Source organism: Dermacentor andersoni, chromosome 9 (assembly GCF_023375885.2).
Source record: "Dermacentor andersoni chromosome 9, qqDerAnde1_hic_scaffold, whole genome shotgun sequence".
NCBI classification, from domain to species: domain Eukaryota; kingdom Metazoa; phylum Arthropoda; class Arachnida; order Ixodida; family Ixodidae; genus Dermacentor; species Dermacentor andersoni.
The window spans coordinates 119,707,434-119,720,050 of record NC_092822.1 but is presented as its reverse complement, the minus strand read 5'-3'; the positions used below and the strand labels follow the sequence as shown (position 1 = coordinate 119,720,050).

General features: G+C 46.2%; 1 protein-coding gene across 1 annotated transcript in view; it reads left to right on the top strand.

The window, feature by feature from the left end:
- Nucleotides 1–12,617, top strand: part of LOC129384468 (uncharacterized) — a 187,490-nt gene that overhangs the window by 167,477 nt on the left and 7,396 nt on the right. Inside the window, exon 6 of the mRNA XM_055069932.1 lies at nt 3,007–3,238. Coding sequence (XP_054925907.1) covers nt 3,007–3,238 — 232 coding nt within the window. The remainder of the gene's footprint in view (nt 1–3,006; nt 3,239–12,617) is intronic.

The following is a 12,617-nucleotide window of genomic DNA, read 5'->3' as shown; positions in this document are numbered from 1 at the left end:
GAAAGAAGAGAAAAGCAACGACGCAACGAGCTATGGAAAGAAGAATGATGGGTGTAACGTTAAGGGATAAGAAAAGAGCAGATTGGGTGAGGCAACAAACGCGGGTAAACGACATCTTAGTTGAAATCAAGAAAAAGAAATGGGCATGGGCCGGACATGTAATGAGGAGGGAAGATAACCGATGGTCACTAAGAGCTACGGACTGGATTCCAAGAGAAGGGAAGCGTAGCAGGGGGCGGCAGAGAGTTAGGTGGGCAGATGACATTAAGACGTTTGCAGGGACAACATGGCCACAATTAGTACATGACCGGGGTAGTTGGAGAAGTATGGGAGAGGCCTTTGCCCTGCAGTGGGCGTAACTAGGCTGATGATGATGATGATGATGATGAACACAAATTATGAGGTGTGCTTTCGTCATCGGGCTAGTAGCGGAATATCGCTGGGGGGTCTCAAATCGTGTCATGCATTTACCTCAATTTCTCGGTTACTAAAGCTCTGTTCGCGATTATATTGACGCCTTAGACGTTCTAGAACATTGCTCTACCACTTTAACTTGAGTTTCTGGTAACCTTTAGTGTCCCTTTAAGTCACATGACGTGTACAATGTCCGTCGCAAAGTGTAAAAAGGCCAGCTTGAGTACGACTAGGCCAATTCTATCAATCAGTGGTGTGGCTGGGAGCAAAACGCAGTTCGGACTTTGGAAGTGGAGCAGGAGCTTCTCTCATAGGTAGTAATACCAGAGACCCACGGGGATAAGGACTCGTATGGCGGTGGTCATACAGGAATTTCTGACATCCGTACAGCATCACAGATCGCTTGCGTGCCACAACGCTTTCTGCGGCGTCCCGGACTATTATTTTGTTTCAGTAGTAATTATTGTACAAATGCATCCTCTACGTCCTGACTGTGTCGCACTTTGCGATGTCCTTGTCACCCTACTGCTGAGATCTCCACTTTACATAGGCACTAAACGTTCAAGCAAAGCCCATGTCAGGATGACGGCCAAAGTTAATGCGATTAGCACTGAAGCAACATAGCAAGGCGCCCTGTTGCTTAAGACACCGTTATTTACAATGTGCAATGGTCAATTTCCACTGCTTCGTGTTCACTGCACACACAAGCTCGGCAGCTGGGGTGGCCGTCTTCGATAGCATCTCCTAACTGTTGAAATACTTTAGCTGCTATTCTAGTCATAGCGGAAACAACGGGGGAATCTAGTATATCGCATTGGATTACTATGCGCACCTTCGAACTCCAAAAGAAGGATTCACTAATTGTGGCTTCCTAACCACAGCCGGTCTTGTCCCACCGGTCCTATAGTATGTAGGGATTGGGCACAGAACGACAGAAAGCTGAGCTAGTTGGTAAGGATTCATTATGCAAAAAGGACACAGGCCAGGCAGGATATTCTGCCAGGCAAACTATGCGAAGAAGATCGTTAGGCAGACGAATTAGGCGCTGCAGCTCGGACCCGAGAATTCTGCTAATTCGTTTCACATGTCCCCAAGATGGTTTTTCGGAACTCTGCCGGTATTTTTATTGAAGACTTTTTAGCCCTTTTAATATTTTACTTAGAGTCCACTTGTACAACTTTTGACCAGCAGTTCCTTCTGCAGAAATCTGGCACATGCATTGGATCCTGCCTAGCGCGAGTGCTATGTAATATGTTTCTTTCACAAATGAACCAAATTCTGCATCAGGTTTTACCAACTAACAAGCTTTTAAAAGTCTTTAGATATGTGGACGATTTCTTCATAATTTTAACCAAGGACGCATGCTTGAACTTCACAGAAGGCGTGGGCGCGGCTTGATCACCATTTAGGAAACCGGAAAAGGCTTGGATATTACGAGTGAACTGCCTGAGGGTAAATTATTGCAGTTTCTTGTTCTGAAAATTGAGTTCTGTTATGATCAGCTTTGTTGGGGTTATGCTCCGTGTGCAGAGAATGGCTTCTGCCATTCGTATCATCTAGTTCAAAACTGGTAAAAAGAGCAATTGCTCCACTCTACCTTGAATCCGCACTCAGGAAATCTTGTATTCACAAGATGCAGTCGACTTTCGAAAACCAATTGGCCAGGCTGGCTTCAGCTGGGTTCCCTGCTTCGCTCGTAACGGGGACTCCGGAAAGCGTCTTGCAAAAAAAAGTGAAGAGAAGGGCGGTGAGAGCTGCAGCAGAGGTCCCTCAAGAAGAGGTCATACCCGTGGCCGTGTCGTATGCGCACAAGTTGGCCCACAATTTGAAGGTAGCGAGTAGGCATCGTTTTCCGCTCGGAGGCCTTTTCTCTCGAATGGGAAAAGGAAAGGAAAAAGAAAAAGAAAGAGGCTACGGAACCAAGCGTTGGTGACAGCTTATGAAATGAGCCGAAGGGGTAGTATATGAAATTCCCCTCTTCTGTGTCTTTTCCTATATAGATCATACTGGGCGCTGTGTAATTGAGCGGATCAGGGAACATGAACGAACCGCTGAGCAAAATAAAGAGGGCCCTAATATACCTAAACATATTAGAAACTAAGCCTGGCGCTCTTGTGAGGCATACTTTTCGGACGCACGGATTCTGGCCAGTAGCAAAAATACGAAAACTAGGGAAATATACAAGCGTTTTATATCAGTAAGAAAGGTAGCTTGTGTGTTAGTCAAACGTCCTTATCATTGTACAAGTCAGAAAAAAAAGTTTGTTGAAAGTTCCTTGTCTTACCGCACTTGACACTTAAGTGTGCTTGTTGTGCGAGCGCTGACTGAGAGTATATATGCGCGTGTCTTCTGTAAAAATAAAGTAGTAGTGAGTGGCGCTCTCTTCCGTTGTTCTCTCTTGTGTGTTGTTTTTGGCGTTTTGTGGTCACAGCAGGAAACTTTCGAGATTTAGTGTGGCGTCAAAGAAGTAGAAGCTGAACCAATCGGCTTGGGGCATCGTGCCATTTGTATTCGGAGATCTATTACAGTCTGGTGCCGTCTCCTCTATTTTTATTTTTATTTTATTTTTATTTTTATTTTTGCTCTGTACAGGCTCAGCTTTGCCATCGGAAACGTCAGTGGAGCCAGAACAGTAGTCAACTTCCCAGCGTATACCAATACTGGCGAATCCTACGTGCTACAAATATTTGTCGGCGAAACTGTATATAATATTGTTTCAAAAAACGAATCTAAAGTAATCAATAACCCGACCTTTAAGAACACCATAACAAGGACTTATCTAGACTTCGCATCACACAACATCGTCTTAGACAACGTCTTCATGGTACGTATACAGACATAATTTGTTTATTCTAAAACATGCAAATTTTTGCACCAAGGACGTTCGCACTGTAAGAGTGGAACGAGAAAGGTATGGGGGAGACCTGAAGAAACTGCAGGTGCATACAGCTGCCTTAACAGCAAACTGCACATATGCGTAATATGCAAACCCTGCACAATACAATGCTGTGAAGGCATTGCTGACGCAGCAAAACTAAGTTGCCCAGATAAAATAAGTTTTCAAGGTAGGGCTATTCCTCCTTACCGGTTCGTTTCGTCCTCCAACCTCCTCCCCATCACTGTACTCACACGCCCCCTAAATGGTTCAAAACCTGTCAGCGTTGCCTATTTGCCAGCGCTGAGCAAGTTTTATTTTACGCCGCTAGCCGTCGGCCCGCGCATGCGCCCGGTTCAATCCAAATTACCGCAGGTTGCTTGCTTTCCGTCGCCACAGCAATCAATCGTGAAACCAGCCATCGCGTACTCTCATCTCATGCTGAGAGCTTAACATTAGGAAAGTTTCACTGTTATTATTAAGATCAGCTCTTCGTTTTGACGTTGTTAGGCCTTTAGAGGCGATGCATAGCTACAGAATTGGTTTGATTTTAACTTACTAAAGGGGAAGGGAGCGGGGCACGCCATTAGCGTTGATGATGCGCTAACGATGCGGAATGCTCAAAACCCTAATTGTTCACTGCGTCAATAATTTACTACGCCGATCTGTTCTTTTACGGTCCGTGATGAGGGTTACGAGCGAACGCCAACTAGACTCCGTGCAGATGATGCGACACGGGGAAAGATGTTAAGAGGGGCGTTCGCTTTTGCTTTGAGTGAAGCAAACTGCAAGAAACTGTTGAGAATTTATATTTTAGATGAAGCAGGGCCCCACTGTAGCATTCAAGTACGTAGCTTATGGTGAGCGCCCCAAAGCTTTTGCTCCGTCAGCGCACCGGGGGAGCATGTATAGACAAGACGACGAGCAGGCGCAGCTGGAGAGAGAGACTCTTTATTAGAAAAACAAAGAATTTTGCCCGGCTCGTTTACAACCGCTGGCATGCTGCTCTGTATAGGATGGGAAGAGGATCAAAAGATTCCAGAGAAGAATGGAAGAATAAGAGAATCAAAAAAATTGGAGGACGTTTAAGCTTCGCCTTCAAGAGTGGAACGCGATAGCGTTATCGCACCCCGTTCGCACAGCCCACTCATTCGCTCGACATGCTCTTGAGCCCCACAAAGACGAAACGTGCGCCTGAGCAAGCGGAACAAACCGAAGAACTCGGTGTCTCGGAGGGAGAATGATTCTACGCGAGCCAAACGTCGTGATCGGCATGGATAGCCGGGCCGCGACGCGCCGTGAAGGCGGACGCGATCATGGGGCTGACGCTTCGATGGGATCATCCTCTAGATGGATGGATGGGTGGATGTATATTATGAGCGTCCTCTTTGGAACGGGGTGGTGGGTTGCGCCACTAAGCTCTTGCTACTATACTGCCTAATATCTTACCTAGGTTAAACAATGAAAAAAGGAAACTCTGAACTACCACGCCCAAATTTTCTGATCCCCTATTGCGAACTGTGCTTTTGTACGTCTCCGTCTTTTGTCGTTTCCCTACTTTTCTTCCACCAATCCTCCAGTCGCCTCTTACTAATGTCTATTGCGGACATGTTTGCTTTACCACTGCTCCCTCTGAACCCAAGGGCTTCAAGGAGGCCAGTGGTGCCTAAATCGACCGCTGAGTAGACGTCTTCACATTCTAATAAAACATGCTCCGTAGTTTCCCTAGCTTTACCGCAGCAAGCACATGCTTCTTCTTCCTTCTTATATCTCGCTTTATAGGTGCGTGTTCTAAGGCATCCCGATCTCGCTTCGAAAAGTAATGAGCTTCCCTTTGAGTTATCATAAATGGTTTCTTTCCTGATTTCGTTTTTTCCTCTTAAGTAATTACTCATGGCAGGTTTCTTTTCCATTGCCGCCACCCATGAGATTAATTCAGCCTCTTTGACTTTCCGCTTGACCTTCTTTGTTGCTGTGTTGTCCACCCTACAGGCCGCATACTTGCTGGTAAGCTTCCCAGTTCTTTTCCTCCACTGTGAATCAATGTTTTTCCTGTACAGATACCTGAACACTCTCCCAGCCCATTTACTTTCTTCCTTATTCCTCAGCCGTTCCTCAGCCGTTCCATATTCCTCAGCCGTTAGAAGCAGGCGAGTGGCGCGCCAGCTGTCGGGGCAGCGCCGTACATTGCAAGGAGGGGGTCTTCTGTGTTTGCCGCAAGATGGCTCTGCCTGCGCGCCCTGCGCAGAAGAATTGTCTCCGTCTCACAGTCCGGAGACCTTGGTTCGATTCCCACCCAGCCCATCTTGCAAGTTGTTTTTATTTATGAATTCCCTTCCGCCATTTTTCGCTCACGGCCAAGGCCGCCGACGTCTTTTCTGCGACACGAACTCCTTAGCGCTATCGCGTTAATAAATAAATAATGCGCAAGTGGACCTGAAACTAATATTTACAGGTGACATGGCGGGTAAGTTTAGGCTTGTGTACATGAAATGTTTAATCTTTAGAGCTTTCCTATTAGACCAATTTCTGACAGATCTTTGAACAATAAATGTAAAACCTGCCACTGTTTTGAAGGGCAGGGCATTGGACCTACTATGCCGGGTAATGTTAACGGATGGTGGCAAATCATGTCCACCTGTTGCTCAAAAAATTCTCTCTCGTCGTGGTACGCGGGGAATTCTAGTAATATGTGATTCATTGTCTGTATGTTGCCACAGTTATCACAGTAAGGGTTAGTGGTAAGCCCTATGCGGTGCAGATAATTGTTCGTGTATGCCACGTTCAGTCGAAGACGATGGCACAATGTCCCTAAGTGTCGAGGTAGTGGTCCTGGAATTTTCGGTCTCATTTCTTGGTCAGTGTAACGCAGGACAAGTAGAGAACAGGTATTCGGCTTTAACTCAGGAAAAGGACCTTAAAGTTGAAGCAATTAACTACAATCTTATGGGCATCGTTAAAGAGTGTGGAATAGAAGTCGGGGTTAACTTCATTAGGCAGGATACCAGTAAGCTATGGCAGGAGACGAAAGATCTGATTAAGAAACGCCAATGTATGAAAGCCTCTAACCCTACAGCTAGAATAGAACTGGCAGAACTTTCGAAGCTAATCAACAAGCGTAAAACAGCTGACATAAACAAGTATAATATGGATAGAATTGAACATGCACTCAGAAACGGAGGAAGCCTAAAAGCAGGGAACAAGAAACTAGGAATAGGCAAGAATCAGATGTATGCGTTAAGAGACAAAGCCGGCAATATCATTACTAATATCGATGAGATAGTTCAAGTGGCTGAGGAGTTCTGTAGAGATTTATACAGTACCAGTGGCACCCACATCCCACAAGTAGCGCCAGAAGAAGTAAAGAAAGCCTTGGGAGCTATGCAAAGGGGGAAGGCAGCTGGGGAGGATCAGGTAACAGCAGATTTGTTGAAGGATGGTGGGCAGATTGTTGTAGAAAAGCTGGCCACCCTGTGTACACAATGCCTCAAGACCTCGAACGTACCGGAATCTTGGAAGAGCGCCAACATAATCTTGATCCATAAGAAGGCTTGCAGACTTGCAAAATTAGAGACCGATCAGGTTACTGTTCATTGCCTACAAAGTATTTACTAAGGTAATCGCAAATAGAATCAGGTACACCTTAGAATTCTGTCAACCAAAGGATCAGGCAGGATTTCGTAAAGGCTACTCAACAATAGGCCATATTCACACTGCCAATCAGGTAATAGAGAAATGTGCGCAATATAGCCAACCCTTATAAATAGCGTTCATTGATTACGAGAAAGCGTTTGCTTAAGTCAAAACCTCAGCAGTCATAGAGGCATTACAGAATCAGAGTGTAGACGAGCCGTACGCAAAAATTCTGAAAGATATGTATACGGCTCCACAGCCACCATAGTTCTCCATAAAGAACGCAACAAAATCCCAATAAAGAAAGGCGTCAAGCAGGGAGATACGATCTCTCCAATGCTATTCACAGCGTGTTTACAGAAGGTATTCAGAGACCTGGATTGGGAAGAATTGGGGATAAGAGTTAATGGAGAATACCTTAGTAACTTGCGATTCGCTGATAATATTGCCAAGCTTAGCAACTCAGGGGACCAATTGCAATGCACGCTCACTGACCTGGAGAGGCAAAGCAGAAGGGTGGGTCTAAAAATTAGTCTCCAGAAAACTAAAGGAATGTTTAACAGTCTCGGAAGAGAACAGCAGTTTACGATAGGTAGCGAGGCACTGGAAGTGGTAAGGGGATGCATCTACTTAGGGCAGGTAGTGACCGCGGATCCGGATCATGAGACTGAAATAATCAGAAGAATAACAATGGGCTGGGGTGCGTTTGGCAGGCATTCTCAGATCATGAACAGCAGGTTGCCATTATCCCTCAAGAGGAAAGTGTATAACAGCTGTGTCTTACCAGTACTCACCTACGGGGCAGAAACCTGGAGACTTACGAAAAGGGCTCTACTTAAAATGAGGACGACGCAACGAGCTGTGGAAAGAAGAATGGTGGGTGTAACGTTAAGGGATAAGAAAAGAACAGATTGGGTCAGAGAACAAATGCGAATTAATGACATCTTAGTAGAAATCGAGAAGAGGAAATGGGCATGGGCAGGACATGCAATGAGGAGGGAAGATAACCGATGGTCATTATGGGTTACGGAGTGGTTTCCAAGAGAACGGAAGCGTAGCAGGGGGTGGCAGAAAGTTAGGTGGGCGGATGAGATTAGAAAGTTTGCAGCGACAACATGGCCACAATTAGCACGTGAATGGGGTAGTTGGAGAAGCATGGGAGAGGCCTTTGCCCTGCAGTGGGCGAAACCAGGTTGATGATGATGATGATGATGATGATGATGATGACAATGATGATGGTGGTGGTGGTGGTAGTGGGGATAATGAGGATGATAACGCAGGAAGTTATCTTGGTGAAGCGGCAGATTCCAGATGCTTCCTTTTTATTGATAGGCATATTTTTGCCATGTTTAAAGCGTGGGCGTTTGCAACATATGTTGTTTTGAAATTGCGGTATTGGAGTCCCTTTCGGGCAGCTTCACCCGCTTTTTCATTTCCCGAAATACCGGCATGGCCAGGTATCCACTAGAACTTGATACAATGCCCAGCAATCTTAGCTTTGTGGTGAAGATAAGCACTGTCAAATGCTGCAGGTTGGTTATTACAACGCTTGTGCCTGACCCACATACTTTGTAGGGCTGCTTGTCAATCCGTGAAAATCACCCATATCCTTGGCGGTTGCTGTCGAAGTACATACACAAGGGCCTCCTTAATGCCATATAGCTCTGCTGAAGTAGATGATGTCGCTCGCTCAAGAGGAAACGAGAATCGTTGCCCTGTAGAGGGAACAAAAAGTCCGCACCATGAGCGATGTGGAGTTGTAGAGCCATCTGTGAAAATGTGCGTTGCAGCTGCGTATTCTTTGTGTATATATTCCAAAGCTATCTGATAAGTCGCTGCTTGAGGCATTTTCTTTTTCGGGCTGATTCCAGGGATATATGGCACGATTTCCAGTGGGGACATTGTCCATGGTGAAACGTTTCGTGGCATAATTTGTGACGCCTGAGAAGGAATCAAAATCGATATGCTTCCGACGGCCTGTCCAAAGCTAGATGTAGCACGGGTTCTAGAGATATCCCTTAAAAAGTGGGTCTTCGTATGAATGACGTGTCGGAGGTGAATCCAAAGTTTCTCCTGCGAAGATAGCACTTCAAGAGGCAGGCATCCAGCTTCTGCTACAGTTCCTGAGCGGGCCTATCCCTACAGAAGGCTAAGGCATATGCGAATGCAGTTGTTCAATGTTGCCTCAAGGTTTCTCTAGCTTGTGGGAGACACTTTGTGCAGGATCTAGAGGTAATCCCGTAGTGTTACGTCGACGTAGGCCTTATGGAGGAGCACCATTGATCGACAGCTGCTCCCGCACTGTAATCCGGCTAAAAATCGGAATACGTGCGACGCCGAGGAAATCTGCTCACTCAGTTTTTTCACTTGAGGCGACCATGTGAGGTTCCTATCGATCATCACTCTAAGAAACCTTTGCGTCTTGATGTGTGGGAGGGTACGACCACCCAACACTAGTGGGTATTATTCCGTACGCCTCCGCGTGAAAGCCATAGCAACGCTTTTGTCGAGGGACAATTTCAGACCCCTTGGATTTAGGTAGGCCGTTATATCTGCCAGCGCTTTCTGGAGACGTTGTTGGGTGGTACTGCGGGAACTCGCCAGACTCCACATGCAGATGTCGTCCGCATGCAGTCTGATTCTGACGCTACGGGGCAGGTTTCTTCTCAGATGGATGAGGACTAAATTAAATAATACCGGGCTTAACACAGCTTCATGTGGCACTCCCTTCTCGATGTCATAAAGCGCCGTGGGACAATCCGGGGTACGCATGAAAAGTTGGCGTCCTTGAAGATAGTCTGCAATCCATGCGTAAAACCGTCCTCCAAGTCCAAGGGTTTCCAAAGCGTCAAGTTTTGCATTCTCATAGACCGAATCATATGCTGCCCTAATGTCCAAAAATAATGCAGTAGGTGTGTTTCCACAGACCAATTCCTCTTCGAATGATGAGACCAATGCAATGACATTATCAATTGCGGACCTATTTTGCCGGAAGCCATTCATTTCCTCCGGGTAAACTTTTGTAGTTTCCAGGAACCAATTTAGTCGTTTGTGAATCAGTTTTTCGAATAGCTTCCCTACACAGCTAAGCAGAGATATAGGTCTGAAAGAGGCGTAATTTGTAGGCTGCTTCCCTGGCTTCAATATAGTAATAACTCACACAAGCTTCCATTCCGTGGGAAACTCCCCAGTTGTCCATGAGGCGTAGTAGTTAGTACTAGAGATGTGTGGCATAGATTTGCGAGGGCTCCATACTCACACCGTCATGGACATGTGATGATTGCTTGTTTGAGTCACTGATTACTGCCGTGAGCTCTTCAATTGTAAATGGTAACTCTAAGTCAGGAAGGGTCGCTCGAGGTGAACTAGGCTGATGACTTGCGATTTACTGAGAAGGTTGTGCCCCGCTGGAAAGGAGCCTACACTAATGCTCTGCCACCTCTTTCAGGGATGCGCGCTCATGTAATTTGAGGGCTATAAAAGGATAAAACTGTTGTGGCTCTTTGCGAATGCCTCTGACGACTCGCCAGATTTTGATCAGTGGTTTTCGCATGTCCAGTGTCCCACAAGAGTCTCTCCACCTTTTTTCGATTCAGTTTGATGAGGTAACGCCGTATGTCTTTGTGCCCGTCGACAGGTCTGAGGTCTTCGATATTCCTAGTACGTAGAGCCTTCCTTTCGGCACGCCTTCGAATGGCACATAACCTTTCGAATTCCTCGTACCTAGTAATGTACCTAGTAGGTACATTACAATGCTTAGTGGCAGAGCGGGTACTTTGTTTGAGGCAATGAGTTACTGTCGGTATTAATTCTGCATTCGTAGTCGAGGCTGTGATATCTTTGTCTACGGCTGCCTGTGTAAGCTTCCCAGTCTACCCACTTCAGTTTCATTTTTCTGGGCGACATCGGAAAATGAAGGGCAGAGATTAGGACCGGGTAGTGATCACTACCTCGAGTTTCGAAATCTGTGCACGATCCGAACATAGGGGCAACTTCACTTGATACGAATGTGACGTCAATGCAGCTAATAGTCTTTGAATTTTTCAGGTATTTTATGATGTGATCGTTCAAGGGCACTATATTGTATCTTGCAAAAAGCTTCGCGAGCTTAGCACCCCGAGCACATGTATGTGAACTGCCCCAGATGTCGTTATCTGCGTTAAAATCGCCACAAATAATATGCGGAGATTGCTTGTCAACAAGTTTTCCAATTTTGACACGTCGAAAGGCCATCCTGCTTCCAAGTAGACGCCGATCAGGGTAAACACTTTAGATGCAATCACTGTGGTTGTGCAAATATATTCATTCTTATGGGCAGACACGTCGTTGTCAATCACAAAGGCAGACACGTCGTTGCTAAATCCAACGAGCAGTCGGCTAATTCCGTTTTGTCGCCTTGAATGATGAAAATAATAACCATTTATCATAAACTGCTCGTCGACGCAAGACTCAGAAATGACCATAAAAGGTAATCGGGTACACTCGCGCAAGATACTGCATGTCTGCTAACTTCGAGGCAAATCGCGAGCGTTGCACTGGAATATACTACATGTGCGTAAGTGTTTGTTGCTGGACAGCGCTTGTGAGACGATTGATGGCGAAGCCATCGTTGCTACTTCGAAGAATCACGGCGCTTCGCCGCGAAAGACGACACCAGTGGTTCCAAAGCCAGGGTGTGAGACCAAGGTAGTTGGTATTCCATTGCTGAAGTGACTAGTGCAAGAGTAGACACGGGACACAAAAGGGCGACAAGGTGAAGCGTTTGTCCTTGTCGCCCTTTTCTGTCCCGTGTCCACTCTTGCGCTAGTCACTTCTCCAAAGCCAGGACGGCCTCCGCCTCAGGGATGTTTTTAAACGATGGAGCGGCACGAAGAATAGCTTTGATTGCTGCGAACATAATGGGAATCAGCATACTTGATATCTCATTTACAGCGCTACCATCCAACACCTTTTCTTGGTTCTTCCTGTTCTTCTGCAGCAACCTTGGGGACACTTGTTGTGGGCTTTTGGCTATGTCATTTGAGGGCTTTGATTGACTCTTTACAGATGAAGGCATCTGCTAGTTTTCTGTCACGACTAAGGCGAAGGACTTTTTCGAAGCCGTGTCGCTGCGCTGTACCGTGTCTTGCTGCTTTCCCTTTGTAGATGTATATATATATCACATCTGAATTCGGTGGTGGTTCTCGTCGTTTACTCACTTTTCCCTGGATTTGCTCCATTGCCCATGCAAGAGTGGCTGATTTCTTTTTGGGACACTCTCCGTATAATGCTGCATGCTCAGCTCCACAGTTTGCACATCGAGGCTGGGAACGTGACCTACACTCCTTATGCGTGTGTGCACCAACGCATATCTTGTACACGATGAGGCCGTTACAATATTTCACTATATGTCCATGTCTTTTACATCTGACGCATTGAGTAGCGGACCCTATGTATTCCGTCACGGGATAACTGCAGAATCCAAGCGACACTCGGTTTGGTAAAGCTGCGTCCTTTAAGAATTCGAGGATGACCGAGCATCTTCGGGTTTCCGTTACCACGCCATCTTAGTTAGGGACGTACATAAATTGCCTTTTAGCAGATGTGGCTCCTTGTTCGCTCAAATACTCCTTGAGGTCGTCATCCAAGTACTCAACAGGAACGTCCTGTATCCTCCCGTACGTGGCAGAGTAGGAGTATGGAACTCGAGCTTCTA